Source organism: Scardinius erythrophthalmus (assembly GCF_964197995.2).
Source record: "Scardinius erythrophthalmus genome assembly, chromosome: 24".
In the NCBI taxonomy this organism is placed as follows: Eukaryota; Metazoa; Chordata; class Actinopteri; order Cypriniformes; family Leuciscidae; genus Scardinius; species Scardinius erythrophthalmus.
In genome coordinates, this window is record NC_138244.1 from 13,890,985 (window position 1) to 13,908,396 (window position 17,412).

The following is a 17,412-nucleotide window of genomic DNA, read 5'->3' on the forward strand; positions in this document are numbered from 1 at the left end:
CTATAAATTTGTATAAAATGTTGAAAAATAAAATAGCATGACCATGTTATTTGTCGACTGCCTAGCTAGATATATCACCCAACCATAATAATCTTAAGTAGTCTTCTGTGTTTATTAGTAGTTTTCATTGCAGTTCAGAAATGACTTACTGTGCGTTCACACCGCCGCCGGCGAGAGCGTCAAAGTGGCCGGAAGTCATTCAGTTTCAATGAAGTCAGGTCAACTTTATGGTAATAAGCTATGATGCGGTTCGGCGGCAACCAATCAGAATGTAGAAGTCCTCCACCTGAGAGGATTCCAGAGAACGCAATCCTGTAAACATTGGTTTAAAAAGATCACGCCTTCGATCTACGTCAGAGCGTCCCCGAATCTTTCTCCGGCGTCGTTGGCAGGGCAGCGAGAGTGAATTTTGCCGCTCTCGCCGGCGGCGGTGTGAACGTACAGTTACAGTCTTGTGATCCTTCTCTCTTTTCTACAAATAGAAGGCAAAAAAAAAATGCTGAATAACTAATAGTTTGTGGCTTTTAGTCCATGTGTATTTGCATTCATCTACAGTGAGGAAAATAAGTATTTGAACACCCTGCTATTTTGCAAGTTCTCCCACTTGGAAATCATGGAGGGGTCTGAAATGGTCATCGTAGGTGCATGTCCACTGTGAGAGACATAATCTAAAAAAACCTGAACACCTGAACACCTGTCTATCAGCTAGAATTCTGACCCTCAAAGACCTGTTAGTCTGCCTTTAAAATGTCCACCTCCACTCCATTTATTATCCTAAATTAGATGCACCTGTTTGAGGTCGTTAGCTGCATAAAGACACCTGTCCACCCCATACAATCAGTAAGAATCCAACTACTAACATGGCCAAGACCAAAGAGCTGTCCAAAGACACTAAAGACAAAATTGTACACCTCCACAAGGCTGGAAAGGGCTACGGGGAAATTGCCAAGCAGCTTGGTGAAAAAAGGTCCACTGTTGGAGCAATCATTAGAAAATGGAAGAAGCTAAACATGACTGTCAATCTCCCTCGGACTGGGGCTCCATGCAAGATCTCACCTCGTGGGGTCTCAATGATCCTAAGAAAGGTGAGAAATCAGCCCAGAACTACACAGGAGGAGCTGGTCAATGACCTGAAAAGACCTGGGACCACCGTTTCCAAGGTTACTGTTGGTAATACACTAAGACGTCATGGTTTGAAATCATGCATGGCACGGAAGGTTCCCCTGCTTAAACCAGCACATGTCAAGGCCCGTCTTAAGTTTGCCAATGACCATTTGGATGATCCAGAGGAGTCATGGGAGAAAGTCATGTGGTCAGATGAGACCAAAATATAACTTTTTGGTCATAATTCCACTAAATGTGTTTGGAGGAAGAAGAATGATGAGTACCATCCCAAGAACACCATCCCTACTGTGAAGCATGGGGGTGGTAGCATCATGCTTTGGAGGTGTTTTTCTGCACATGGGACAGGGCGACTGCACTGTATTAAGGAGAGGATGACCGGGGCCATGTATTGCGAGATTTTGGGGAACAACCTCCTAAACCCAATAGAGAATCTTTGGAGGGAGCTCAAACTCCGTGTTTCTCAGCGACAGCCCAGAAACCTGACTGATCTAGAGAAGATCTGTGTGGAGGAGTGGGCCAAAATCCCTCCTGCAGTGTGTGCAAACCTGGTGAAAAACTACAGGAAACGTTTGACCTCTGTAAAGGCTACTGTACCAAATATTAACATTGATTTTCTCAGGTGTTCAAATACTTATTTGCAGCTGTATCATACAAATAAATAGTTAAAAAATCATACATTGGGATTTCTGTTTTTTTTTTTTTAGATTATGTCTCTCACAGTGGACATGCACCTACGATGACAATGTCAGACCTCTCCATGATTTCCAAGTGGGAGAACTTGCAAAATAGCAGGGTGTTCAAATACTTTTTTTCCTCACTGTATATGCCCATGAAATTTTATCAATGTTGAAAACGTTTGTGCTGCGAAATATTTTTGTTGAAACATAAATTTACTACTATTATACTATGTAATATTGATTTACATTAGTTTGAAAGTCTATGTGCCATCACATTGGATGATAACTGTTAATTGTGACCGGCTCTGTGACTATCACTCAGTTTGCCCAGGTTCGAGTGATACAATGTGTTTTACTCTATTCAGTCAACTAAATGCAAACTAAATAACAGGCTAGTAGGTAAAAAGTAGGCTCTAGCTAGAACACGACAGACAAATAAAATGCGGGACATTGCTTGCGTCTTGCAGGACATGGGACAAAGCTGCCTATTTTGGGATTGTCCCGGTGGTTACCCTATTCCTGAATAAAGTTATGAATCTTATTGAAAAAAAAAAAAACCTTACTGACCCCAAACCTTTGAACACTACGCATTCAAAATGTACTGTGTTTTTGTACTAGGAAAATGGACTGAACATATTTATGACTCATCCTGACCTGCACATATTTTTGTCCAATCAGATGCTCTCTGGAAAGAGAATGCCCCTCAATATCATTTGCAGCAGATTAGCAAATAGCAAATTATGGTTCATAGCTGTGATGTACCAAAAGCATATTGGCTATTTAAAAATGCTCCATCCATATGTATTGACCAATATTCTTAACCATATATTCATATGTATAAACCAATCTCATGGCCTTTAACTTCACATGGGTCTATATTTCATGTTGGAATGTAGAAGGAACATACTGAATATATTAGTGTTATATTTTGAGTCAAATGTATGTATATGTAAATGCTTACAACCTTGGCTGATCTTTCCAAAACACATTGGCAGATCATTCCAGGGAAGAAGTATGCAACCCGTGTGGCCCCCAACCATCTGAACGTCTACATTAACCTGGCTAACCTAATTCGGGCGAATGACTCTCGCCTGGAGGAAGCCGACCAACTCTATAGACAGGCCATCAGCATGAGACCGGACTTCAAGCAAGCCTACATCAGTCGGCAAGTCTCCGTTCATGCTGACAGGGTCAAAAATGTGTTTGTAAACTTGCTAACTTACTGACTTATTTTTTTTAGCCCATGTGTACACTGAATGATGTTTAAAAGATACAATCTTGTAAAAGAATTGAGCATCTGTGTCTTATAATTTCACACCCATCCTGGATTTTTTTGCTATCCCTAAGAAAATATTTTTCATAGATATGAGCTGAAGTTACATGCCATAGAGTATCAGAGTTTACTGTTTTTGTTACATTTTGCATAAAGTCAAAATGTTCTTAGCCTTCACACTTTGTGATTTCTCTCTACATGTCTCATCCTGTAAACGAAATGTTCATCAGATAAGCTATTGAAAGTGGATTTACTGGATTGCCTTGGTTCTCACGAACTAACAAAGCTAACCCAAGAAAAAATCAAAACCTAAACCTTTGTATTACTCAAACTATTTGCTAAGAAAATATTGCTTAAAGAAACTGATCTTTCTTGTTGTACATGTGTATTAGATTTTTGAGGTGTCCTGTGAGAGGTATTCCAAAAATGTCTTTTTGTTTCTCTTAAAACTCAGAGGGGAGCTTCTTCTGAAAATGAACAAGCCCAGTGAGGCGAAGGACGCCTACCTACGAGCACTGGAGCTGGACCATACCAATGCAGACCTCTGGTACAATCTGGCTATTGTCAATATCGAGATGAAGGACCCCTCAGAGGCTCTGAGAAACTTTAATCGCGCATTGGACCTGAATCCACGGCATAAACTGGCACTATTCAACTCCGCACTTCTCATGCAAGAGTCAGGTGTGTGGGCAAAGGCCATTTAAACCAATGAAATTAGCTTTGTCCCATCACATAGTGAGCTTTTTTCTAAGCACCCCAACCATCATAAGCAACTCATTTGGAAAGCTATTTTTATTGATGCTTTTCAGGACTTTGTGACTCACATTATTGAGTGTTGATAAGCTAGCAGTGCTATATGCTAAAAACATAACAATTCATACACACAAATATTACGACAAAAGAAAACACTGAGCAGTTTTCCATCGCTACTTTTAAGAAAACAATAAGTTATATTTTTCTTGTTTCATCCTTCATCCTGGATTTTTTTTTTTTTTACTGAGCTGAAGTCTTTGATTTGCCTTCTCTGTAAAATTTGCATGCTATTAGGGATGCACCGATATTAATTATTTTTTTAATTCTTTATACTTGTAAGCCGATAACCGATATATTTTGGCCGATAAATCTAAATCCAATTTTTTTTTATAATTTTTGACAGCCTGATTACAAGCCATGTCCCAAGCACACAATTATAATGTTCTCATTATAATATTATGTAGATATGACAGACTTGCGCTGTGCATAATTTTTTAAGTGATTCCAATCATATTTCAAGAAATTCAAAACCACTGTGGTGCATAGCGCGCATTTAAATTGTCTTAGCTGAAGGAAATAATCCATAATTTATCGGCTTTAATATATCGGCCAACTTTTCTTATTGGGACGATAACATTAAAAATGGACATATATCGTCCGAAATGGTGGCCGATATATCGTGCATCCCTACATGCTATGACGTCTTTGAATTTGACTATGCATCTTTGGCTATGAGACCCACCTTTTGAAACAGCGTTTCGAAACAAGCTCACTAGGTTCTGAAGAAATAGGGTTGCAAATTAAACTCCCTAATTTTTTATTTATCAGACCTGAGCTTTAAAAACATTGGGTCCATTACAAGAAACGTTAAGGTGCTCAATAATAATCTCTGTGAAAGCGGCAGTTTTTGATTCACATGAGGTTAGACAAGCCAAGTTATTAACCTATGGATTCTTTGCATGCCACCGCAAGGGAAGGCAGCAACCTCTCACCTAATTCGGTCATGTTCTCATGCCTGAAAATGTTAGCGTTTGATCCAGCAGCTATAAGTTTAAATTGAATTTGACTCATTGACCCTAACTTTGAGTTTTATGCCATTTTTTCACTCTTAACTTTGAATAGCAGTAAAAGACTGATGGATTCATGCAGTTCGAGCGAGGCATTAGTTTGTTATTTTTCTGAGATTAGCACACCTACGCTGCAGCAATGTAAATACGACGAATACAACGGCTCTATTTGCACATGGTTTTAGGCCTCTTGTTCAGACTGTTTAATCATGTGACTGAGGAAGCATGTTACGATCAATTCACAGGCCTGCTTGACACAACTGTTATTCTTTCATTTGGTTTTGTAGTTATGCCCATCCATATTGGTTTTCAAATAAAAGCAGGTTTGTTTTAAATCAAACCTGCTTTCCACGGTTTCCCCACTTTTGGCCTGCAGTAGTTATTTTGAACAGTCTTCACAGGGTAATAAAAAGCTGACCGACACTCCTTACCCTCATTCTGACCTTATTGTTACAACATAGGATGGTGCACATGGTAGATCTTGTAAAAAAAAAAAACAGAGCCAAAATACCACAGATAGCAGTGACAGGACACTGATTTAATAAGACTTTATTAAAAATGATGACCATGGCATGACTTGCATAAATGCATAAACCTAGTTAATGTGGTTTAACTTAATCTCTAAATAACCTATATTTTGGGAATGCAATATTTGAATATACACTCACCTAAAGGATTATTATGAACACCTGTTCAATTTCTCATTAATGCAATTATCTAATCAACCAATCACATGGCAGTTGCTTCAATGCATTTAGGGGTGTGGTCCTGGTCAAGACAATCTCCTGAACTCCAAACTGAATATCAGAATGGAAAAGAAAGGTGATTTAAGCAATTTTGAGCGTGGCATGGTTGTTGGTGCCAGACGGGCCGGTCTGAGTATTTCACAATCTGCTCAGTTACTGGGATTTTCACGCACAACCATTTCTAGGGTTTACAAAGAATGGTGTGAAAAGGGAAAAACATCCAGTATGCGGCAGTCCTGTGGGCGAAAATGCCTTGTTGATGCTAGAGGTCAGAGGAGAATGGGCCGACTGATTCAAGCTGATAGAAGAGCAACTTTGACTGATATAACCACTCGTTACAACCGAGGTATGCAGCAAAGCATTTGTGAAGCCACAACACGCACAACCTTGAGGTGGATGGGCTACAACAGCAGAAGACCCCACCGGGTACCACTCATCTCCACTACAAATAGGAAAAAGAGGCTACAATTTGCACGAGCTCACCAAAATTGGACAGTTGAAGACTGGGAAAATGTTGCCTGGTCTGATGAGTCTCGATTTCTGTTGAGACATTCAGATGGTAGAGTCAGAATTTGGCGTAAACAGAATGAGAACATGGATCCATCATGCCTTGTTACCACTGTGCAGGCTGGTGGTGGTGATGTAATGGTGTGGGGGATGTTTTCTTGGCACACTTTAGGCCCCTTAGTGCCAATTGGGCATCGTTTAAATGCCACGGCCTACCTGAGCATTGTTTCTGACCATGTCCATCCCTTTATGACCACCATGTACCCATCCTCTGATGGCTACATCCAGCAGGATAATGCAGCATGTCACAAAGCTCGAATCATTTCAAATTGGTTTCTTGAACATGACAATGAGTTCACTGTACTAAAATGGTCCCCACAGTCACCAGATCTCAACCCAATAGAGCATCTTTGGGATGTGGTGGAACGGGAACTTTGTGCCCTGGATGTGCATCCCACAAATCTCCATCAACTGCAAGATGCTATCCAATCAATATGGGCTAACATTTCTAAAGAATGCTTTCAGCACCTTGTTGAATCAATGCCACGTAAGAATTAAGGCAGTTCTGAAGGCGAAAGGGGGTCAAACACAGTATTAGTATGGTGTTCCTAATAATCCTTTAGGTGAGTGTAATTGACTTTAGTTGCTCACAAGATTTGCAGAATCAGGGACATCTGGTAACATTACTCTCTTCATATTTGTTTTTTGGGTTGTTTTATTACAATATTACTTTTTTTATTTTTTATTTCATTTTTAACTTATCACTTGATACCAGTAAATTTTCATGATTCTCAATACCATTTATGATAACATGGCAAAACCAAATATGCTATTGAAAACTCCTTAATTTAATTAAAATGTTAAAGGAAACCAAAAAAGAAACCTCCTTGCCCACATTCACTTTCATTGTGTGGAAAAGTTTGTACATTCTGTTATGAATAACTTTCATATGGAAAGTCATATGGATTGGAACAATATGATCAAATTATGACAGAATCATTTTTTTTATTTTATTTTTACATTCACATAAGACAACATAATAATTTACAATATATTTAATAATTATAATTACCTTTACAATGATCAAGTTATTCATTATAATATTTTTTTTTGTCCCACCTGTTTACAGTCACTTAAAGGAGAACTCCGGTCAATTTTAACATTGAGCTCATTTTTTTGTACATTTGGAGTGCTGTCAATACAGAGAACAACGACAAAAATCGGTGTTGCCTACACCGAGTTATTCTATTTTTAAAATTTGCACCCTGTTGACTTCAATAGGGCAAGTACTAAACCTGCTTTTAGCCTTTTAACATCCTTGATGTGTCATTACAAGTGCACAGAAAATGTGAGTGATTCCTTCTGAGTGAACACGAGTGGATCTGACTGCAGTAGATGTGAAAGAAATGTATAAAAATGATGTTATTTAAGCCAGCGCAAATACCTTTGTTTACATCCTGTTTTTCGGTTGAAGTCCAAAGTAGTCGATTGCCGAGTTCACGCGCGTGATCATAGGTACTAAACCTATGCGCGTGAACTCGGCAATCGACTACTTTGGACTTCACCCGAAAACAGGATGTAAACAAAGGTATCACTTGGGGTTTTACGGATGGGCGGGACTTACCAGCTCTATATAAATTATAAATTAAATATAGATTAATTAGGGGCCAAGCACCTATTGTATCTGTTGGCGTTCTTATTATTATTCTTCCGTTTCTTCTTCTTCCACTCTGAGAGTCTATGGCAGCCCATAGAACCGCTTGCGGGAAATTTATGAAATTTGGCACAGATAGACGACAGTCTTAAGTGTCACCATAGCAAATTTGGAGTCTCCCACTCAATCCCTCTAGCGCCACCAACTGTCCAAAGTTTCACTCATGTTTATGCTAATAACCGATTCGATTGCACCCTATGACGTCATGAAAATTTGTCCGCCATTTTGAATTTTCCGAAAAAACTATTTTTTCAAACTCCTAGGCCGTTGCTCCGATTTTCACGAAAATTTAACCAGATCATCTCCAAACAAAAATCTTGCAGACAAATAGTTATGGAATTCATGTCGATTCGTCAAACCGTTCTCGAATACCACACAAACTAATTTTACGTAGCGCTTGCGAAAAAAGACATAAGGCTGTATTTCTGCAACGCTTTATCGTATTCAGACCAAACTTGGTACATGTCATCATGAGCATGACCTGAGGCTACTTGCTGCGTTTCGGCGCAGCGCCACCTACAGGTCCGGAAATACGAAAAATGGCTATTTTTGCTTATAACTTCTGAATGGTTTGTCAATAAAATTGGTCTCGCTAGAATCAGGACGCCATGCCGAGTCGACTGATATCCAATTTTTCCATGACCATTTTAGGCGTCGCCCATTTTGAATTTTCTACCAAAATGCTGTATTTTATGAACGCATGAACGTATCGTTACGAAACCCGGTATGGGTCATCAGTACGATGCCCTGAATGAGCCTGAGAAGTTTCAAACCAGTGCCACCTAGCGGTAAAATGTAATTTTCAAATGCTTATAACTCTGGGTGTAGTTGACTGATTTTCACGAGAGTCATCTCCTTAGGTTACTGAATCCTTGCCGAATCCAACGATACCAAACATGCTAGGTTTTGCCTTACGGTTTGTGTAGCATTGTGATTTAGCGCTTAAAAAACAGTTGCCAATATCTTTGTAACCGTTAGACCAATCGAAACGAAACCACAGTCAGAAGTTTGGAAACATAGGTCGTTGGCTAAACACTATGCCAAAATATAAAAATATTGATAGTAAGGGGTAGTAAAATCCAACCAAAGTCAGGTGTCAGTCATTTTTTACGTGTTTTTTCATATAAATGTCTATAACTCTGAAGCAAATTGAGATATTTTCACCAAATTTGACACGCATATATATGGGCTCACTCTGAGGACACATAAACAATTGTGGGATTTTGCCTCTTGGTGGCGCTATAATAGAACAAAACATGAAATTGCCATTGACTTCAATACAGTATTGTGAAATGCCAATACTTGCATTGGATTAACATTACGAAACTCAGAATATGCCATCAGCACCATCCCCTGAAGGTACTCAAAAGATTTCGAGACAGTGCCACCTTTTGGTCAAAAGTTATAACAAAATCTCCAAAAATGCTAATAACTTTTGAATAAATCTGCCTATTGTAATGACATTTGTCTTAACCATTTAGAACCTGAAGCTAAAATAGGTGTTTTTCACATATTTAGATTTTTTGTGCTTTCAAAAATTCTTAATGTGCAAGGTGTCATCTTTTTCAGAAAAAGATTAGCTTTCAACAAATTACAGTTATTGACCATTATTGTGTGTGGTGAGTTTGTAAGTAAAATTTAAATAGACAAAAATAAAAAAAACGAGAATAAATTTACTGATTTTTATTTAGAAAAAAAAAAACAGAAAAAATCATGAACGAAAGAAACTAACACTTTAAAGTTGTAAAATTAACTATAATACATATATACTAGTCTTTTTTGTGACATTGGGTTGCACAGTTTTCATTTACAGTAGTACACTTTTTTTCATACACGCACACTAGGGTTGAACGATTAATCGCACTTTCCATGTAATCGCACTTAAATCGAGAATTAAATTGCGATTTTAAAATCGCAAAGGCTGCGATTATTATTATTATTTTTTTAATGCAGTTTGTCATTGATGTACGGCTCAGTAAACGCTGCTCCATCTGAAAGCACTGTGAGTTTGAGTCACTTATAACGTGCATTTGAAAAAACAACACGCGTCAAACATCTTTCCAAAACATGAGAAGCATTTATGAACCTCTTGTCCAACAACAGCAAACATTTAATAACATGCATTTACTCCAAACTCACTTCATAACGACAACTGAGCTCCTCCTTCTGTGAGATGATGTGCCTTCTTACACAGAATAAGGCAGTCGTGTATTTATAAGTCATGTTTAATCAAAGCGTTTCAATTTTCTGTTTATTCAGCTACAGCGATAGGGATTTCCTGGAATGATGCGCATTATTGTACTTCTGTGGTGGGGCATATTTATAGTGTTTGCATGAGAGCGCCCTCTTGCGTTCAAATGGGGCAGTATTTACAACCAATCAGCCGCACTCCACTGACAAGCTGCGCATAAAAAAATCGCAAATCGTGTGCGGTTTTGTTTTGCGATTAATCGTTCAGCCCTAACGCACACATACAAATGCACGCATTCATAGGCACACATACACATGCACACACTACATGCTTAGATACATGAAAGAGTAACAGCCATCCGCTTCCCAAGTTTCATTAATGAAAACATTCTTGGCAAATGCTTTCGCTCTCGTCCGTCTTGCGCCGGTCCAAGAATTTCACCTCTAGCGGCGCAATATGAATGCCCCCGGCCGTCCCTCTCAATCATGGCCCCGGGTTCCAGAAACCCACAAAATAGAACCGGAGTCCTATTCCATTATTCCTAGCTGCGGTATTCAGCGGCGACGGGCGGCCTGCTTTGAACACTCTAATTTTTTCAAAGTAAACGCTTCGGGCCCCGAGGACCGGACACCCAGTAAAGGGCATCCGGGGGGCGCCTTGAGGCAGGGGTCCGGGACAGGCGGTGGCTCGCCTCGCGGCGGACCGCCGGCCCGCTCTCGAGATCCAACTACGAGCTTTTTAACTGCAGCAACTTTAGTATACGCTATTGGAGCTGGAATTACCGCGGCTGCTGGCACCAGACTTGCCCTCCAATGGGTCCTCGCCCATGGGTTTAGGATACGCTCATTCCAATTACAGGGCCTCGAAAGAGACCTGTATTGTTATTTTTCGTCACTACCTCTCCGTGTCAGAAATGGGTAATTTGCGCGCCTGCTGCCTTCCTTGGATGTGGTAGCCGTTTCTCAGGCTCCCTCTCCGGAATCGAACCCTGATTCCCCGTTACCCGTGGTCACCATGGTAGGCGCCGAATGTACCATCGAAAGTTGATAGGGCAGACATTCGAATGAGTCGTCGCAGCCGCGCAGGGCGCGCGATCGGCCCGAGGTTATCTAGAGTCACCAAAGCGGCCGGGGCGGCGATGGGTTTTGGATCTGATAAATGCACAGGTCCCCGACCCCCCGGGGGGAGCTGGGTCGGCGCTCGTTTGCATGTATTAGCTCTGGAATTGCCACAGTTATCCAAGTAGCGGGTGGAGCGATCAAAGGAACCATAACTGATTTAAAAATCATCCCAATCCCCTCTTCTGCTGTCTAACACTACTTTCGCCATTTGTTAGTTTCTTTTATTATTTTTATGCAATCCAAAACACTCTAACCTCAAATCCTTCCTTCCCGCGCTGCTGTCATTTGCAAACGGAAAGCATGAAATTACCGTAATAAGCCGTATATTGCCGCAAAGCGCATGTTGTCTACTGTCAGGGGCAATTTGAATGGTTTTGATAGTGCAAACGGTTGAAGAGTTACAGTAAAATGTAGAAGAGTTACAGTAAAATGAATACAGCTTGCTGGTATGTGTCGGCGACGACACTGCCGGTTCTAAAGGGTTAATAGATTCCTTGGGTCACGCCGAGAACAAAGATGCCAAGTTTGCTGCATTTGGCTGAACTTCCTGTCCGCCATCTTGATTTTCATTCAATTCCTACTTTTTTAAAACTCCTCCTAGACCATTTGTCCGATCTTCACCAAAATTGAATCGTATCACCTCTAGACTGTGCAGACTAAAAGTTATGGATTTCGTGTCGATAGAAAAAAAAAACGTTTTTGTATACCGCAAGAGCAAAGTTGAGGCATGATGCTAAAATGACTTTTCAGGCTTTATTTTTGCAATGCCTTGACATATTGACACCAAACTTTGTATGTGTCATTGTCACTTCATTCTTGCCACATCACAACGATTTTGTAACTGCGCCACCTATTGGTCAAAAGTGATAAACCATTAAATCATCTTATAAGTTACTGTATATATGATTTTTCAGACATTTGCCCAAAATCCTCTTAAAATGTCTTTAATTGCTCCTTGCTGCAGTTGGTCTGACACTCCCAGCCATGTTGGCATGTCTTTTCGTCTTTGCGCTTGGCCCCGATAATGCCTGCTTGCAGCTATATTTCTTATTAAAGCTACAAAAATTATTCAGTCAAGAGCAGTGAGTGATTTTTCTCTTTTTCTTTTGTTCTTTGATTATCCTTAATGACAGACAAAAGCGGGTTTGTTAGGCTGCTGTCACTTTAAGACCTGCTGCAGATGACGCGGATCTGTTACACATTCTCTTTACGTTCATTTAAGACTTAAAGGTATAGCGGAGGATTTTCTTTTTCCGGGTGGGTAGTGTAAACTATTGGTCCACCTAAGTGTCAATCATTCTGGTGATATGTAACGTAAGGCCGTCGTACGTGCTCGTCCCTTAGTTTTCGCTTTCTGCGCATGCGCACTTTCAGGTGTTTATGTGTGGTGGTGAGCTAGAGTTACGGTTTAAGCCATTCATTGAAGCTCGCCGTTTCACCGGGTCCTTTGAAAATGTCTGAGGGTCGCAAGAGAAAAAGTTTGTACGAACTGTATGAGAAGAAGAGAAAGGCCTCAGAAGAGAGAAACAAGATCAGAGTGTTTTTGGGAGATTGTTTCACACGATGGCGTGCGCTGAAAACACAGGTTGGGCTTCCCACTGATGCCTCAGTCGCGAAGTTTCTACTCGACAGGTAAAGTTTGGCATGCTATTTGGTGAAAAAGTGCAAATCTTCTTTTGGAAAGTAATCTTGTATGAGTGATGCCGACAGCAACTTGTAAACAGAGCGTGCACGAGAAGAACCTCGCACACGTTTAATAGGCGTTCCCTCTCGGGAGCATATAGTGTGTTGCGCATGTGAATTTTTTCAAAAAGTGGAGAGGGCGGTTCTTATCTAAAATTCGGAAAGATCCTCCGCTATACCTTTAATGTAACTTATTTAATTGAGCCTGCAATGATACTTGACAAAAAGGTTATTTTAGCATAATTTTGTGTTGTTGTTGTTTTCTTCCAACTATTTTGGTCTCAATTTGGTACTGAAATTCTGGTTCATTTGACATCCCTAGTTTCTTGTCCTTTACACTTTTTTTCTCCACAGTATAAGTAACAAAACATAACTCTACTTAAAAGTTTAGCGATTAGACTAACCGTTTGATTTTATTTTGGATTTAATCTATCTGTAACATTTGCACCAATCCTATGTCTTAATTTTCTTCTTTTTAGGTGAGGCAAAATTTCGTCCAGAGGCAAACCGTCGCTTTCTCATCTATGTGAAAGAGGAGCCGGATGATGCTAATGGCTACTTCAACCTGGGCATGCTGTCGATGGATGCTAACGAGAATGAAGAGGCCGAGCGCTGGATGCGGGAGGCCATTCGACTGCAACCCGGCTTCCGCAGTGCTTTGTTTAACTTGGCTCTGCTTTACTCTCAGTCACAACGTGAACTGGATGCTCTCCCAGTGCTTGAGGAGCTGCTGCGGTACCACCCGGAGCACGTCAAAGGCTTGATCCTCAAGGGAGACATCCTCATGAACCACCGCAAGGATACACGTGGTGCAAAGGCCTGTTTCGAACGCATCTTAAACATGGACCCCAGCAACGTGCAGGCCAAGCACAACCTCTGTGTGGTGTACTTCGAAGAACGGGAGCTCCAGCGTGCCGAACGCTGTCTAGTAGAGACACTCGCTATGGCCCCACACGAAGATTACATTCGACGGCACCTCGCCATTGTACGAAACAAAATGGCCGCCATGAGTGCCGCGGGGCAGCCGATTGTGCAGACAGAGGGCAGTAATGTGGCAGACAAAGAGCAAGAGCAACATCAACATGACAAAAAGGAGGAGGAGGAGGACGAGGAAGGGCGGGGAGTTGCTTCAGGAGCAGGAGAGGGGACCAGGAAAGAGAAGAATTTGAGGAAATCCTCCCCGATAGAAAGCGTCAGCGGCCAGGGCCACGGCCAATCAAAGAATTTGGATGCAGGCCAGCCTGACAAGAGGACTAACAGCAAATCCACAAAAGAGATTAAAGATATAGAAAAGAAAAGGGCGGCTGCCTTGAAGAGACTGGAGGAGATTGAACGCATATTAAGCAGCGATTAACCTTGTTTATCAACCACCCCACTATTTTTATATATAACTATTTAAAGCGCTAGAACGAGACTCCTATGTTTTTCCACCACAAATTGAGCCCTTGTTTATGCATGTCTTGTGGCGCTTTTGTTTGATTATTTTGTTTCTTTTGTATGAGGTGCGGTATAGCTCCTTTTCCCACAGCTTTAATTATGTAAAGCTGTTTGGCTGAAAATGGAAAACCAGGTGTGCATTCACAACATGCACTGAAAAAGCACAAAATTAGGTACTTTTTTAAAGAAACCCTGCAAAAAAAAAAATCTTATTTTACCATATAGTTTATTTATGATTGTCTATATTTGAGTCACTGGATTAGTTTTTGTCACTTTTGTGTATTGATTTAACTTGACCACTGGCAAGTATTACTCATAATCACAAATAAAATTTTGGTATATTAGCCAGCCCATTTTAAAGCAGGGCCTCTGAGTGGTCCGTCACTTGGCTGTTGGGTTTTAGATCAGCAAACCCCCTCCCCTTCTTTGCATGACATCACCGATTTCCTCCAATTCTCAGCTGCTGTTTGTTGATGTGTCATTGTTGTTGTTATTTTAGTCTCAACGCTGAATGGTGTCAGTGTTTAATTATATCCTTTGACATAATCTAATTCTGAATTAGGGTCACCTCCCTTCGCCAGCCCTCTTTTTGAAGGCTTCTGGGATTTTTCAATATGGCTTGCATTCTCTTTGGGCTCTTACTGATTTCACAGATTGGTCATGCAGAGCTAGACTTTGCTTTTTATTTGGACTTTTTGCTTTACTTTTTAATGTTTTCTGCTGCTTTTAGCTCTGTTTCTTGTTTTCCCCACAAAGGCTAAGCCATAACATTAAAGTCAAGCATTAAGCAGAACAAACTTAAAACCTTCATTTAAAGGATTAATTCCCCCAAAATTAAACTTGTCATCCTTTGCTTAACCTCATGTGATTTCAAACTTGTATGACTTAATTTCTTGTTTTATACCTCCTAATGTTATAAATGATGCAAAAGCATCATATGACTTCTGAGCTGTGCAATAGCTTTGTTCGACTAACAAAAATTAATTTAAATTAAATGGTTTAAATTTATTTTGGTTTAAATTTAAATGAAAATTATTCAATGAAAATCCCGACTTAAGCTCTCCTAGGCAAATTCATAAGAGAACTAGTGATGTCAGATTGACCCATAATTTTGAATCTGATCTTTTCAATTTAGCATTCAATCTAGTTCTGTGAGTGATTTGTTTGATTCGCTTATCCAGTGATACATTCAAAGCAGTTTACAGCTCACTGGAAGAGAAGATTTTCCATGAATTACAAAAATTTTGGTCTGTTCCTCATACAGTTATCATATGACTTCAAAAGACTTCACATATGGTGCATATGTAGTCATTGGACCATGAAACTATAATGTTGCTTCTTTGAAACTCCAGTCTCCATTCATTGCAATTGCACTGACATGAACGAACAGTACAGTTCTTGAAAATGTCGTCTTTTGTATTCAATAGAAGAAAGAAATTCATAAAGGTTTGGAAAAAATTGTTGACAGAATAGTCATTTTTGGGTGAACTGTATGGCGAACATCACTGTGTAGCCAACATTTTTGCTGGTTCTTTTATCTTTGTTTTTGAAAAGAATAAATCACATTTTTTTAAGCTAAGATTATACGCCGCTGTGTTACTTCAGTATTTAATGTGCTGCAGATAAACTTCAAATACATGTGGTGCTCAGTCAAGTTGGGCATATTGATTGTTTCCTGTGTAGCTGAAACAACCATGCGCTCTCACTGGAATCCTGTCGTCGTTTTACTGTTTACTTTGAAGGCAGGCCTTTGACCTTTTTGAAGATCTTCACAGGAAAAAAAAGCTACCTGAGAGCTCACTGATTTGTCAAGGCAAACGCCTTAAAGCCTGTAAGTGCATTTCCATACATTCTACAATGCTAGCGGTATTAACATATATGGGGCACATATGAAAATTCTGAGGTGTTATTTTGTTGCATTAAATAAAGGCACTTAATGTAGCATAACTGTCGCCTTTACCCGATTAAGTAGTGGACTCATGTAGTTCACAGTATTATCAGCTGTTTTGCCAATTGAGATCACCCATAAAACTTGAGCGAGAAACCCGATAACTACACCTGTTTGATCTTTCTTTTGGCAACTTGTGCATCTAAATCTTTTTTTATTTTATTGTAAGTTTGATAGTCTATAAGGACAGATTTACATGGTTGTATCATGTTAACTTTAAAATATTTAGTGTTAGGAGTTCACCTCTGTAAGAGGTTTATTTCCCACTAAATCATCTCACTCAACTCTCATTCAGCTGTGTGTGATATGTCATATTTCAAGTTTGCTTCGGCTCAGCTTGAGTCCTAATGATGTTTTAGGACCTTTTCCTCATGTTTACTCATGCTGTGCTTTTACACCAAATCCCATTTCTTACATCTTGATTTATAGTATTTGCTTTTTTACTTGGACTAATGTTTTGACTTATGAGTGGTGGTGGGACCTATGGTTTTCCAATAAAAACAACTTACATCAGGAATGTCTCATAAATTCCACTTTTTTATGCATTCTGGCAGCTGCAAACAAGCCAACGCAGAGACCTGATCAATTTTTTCGATTTGCAAAACCCACATGGTCCAAAATTACTCCCCCACGCCTTTGACTCGTGTGCTACCCAAAGGCTGTAACTGTCATTTTACTTGTTGTCTAGGCCTCAGGTTTCAGCATTGAGCTTGTGTTGCAATAGTGATCACTGTAATGTGATATGTGCGCAATGAAGTGTGCAGCAAACAAGTGGTACTTTGTTGCATTTGTTGAACAATTTGGCATGATATTGATCTGGGTAATTAACAAATCTTTGTGTAACCCATTAATCCAAGCTGCCAGATTTTTGTGAAAATAGGCTTATGCTAAGAGTGGAAGGCCCATAACTAGGATTTGTTGAAAAACCGTGAGATCCGTCGCAAACGTAATTATGCACAGATTCTGGCAGGCAGAGGAGACTAAACCACAGGAACTTGAGCTTTAAATTGTCTACAGAGCTCCCAGTTTAAAAAACAAGATTGTCATCACATTGACATTTGATCACACAAGATGTTTAATATGATTATGCTTTTAGTCCATGTGAGAGCACAATTTATATTATTGGATTAAAGGCTCAATGACTCTTTTGTAGTGGAAATGCCTGAATAC

General features: G+C 39.9%; 1 protein-coding gene across 2 annotated transcripts in view; it reads left to right on the top strand.

Moving 5' to 3' along the window:
* The window catches only part of tmtc3 (transmembrane O-mannosyltransferase targeting cadherins 3), a 48,075-nt gene extending 31,324 nt beyond the window's left edge, over positions 1 to 16,751 (top strand). For both annotated transcript variants that reach the window (XM_081355648.1, XM_081355649.1), the window contains exons 12-14: positions 2,798 to 2,967; positions 3,530 to 3,756; positions 13,337 to 16,751. In XM_081355648.1, the coding sequence (XP_081211774.1) occupies positions 2,798 to 2,967; positions 3,530 to 3,756; positions 13,337 to 14,211 (1,272 nt within the window). In that variant the 3' untranslated portion in view covers positions 14,212 to 16,751. The remainder of the gene's footprint in view (positions 1 to 2,797; positions 2,968 to 3,529; positions 3,757 to 13,336) is intronic.
* Positions 16,752 to 17,412: the final 661 nt, after the last annotated feature.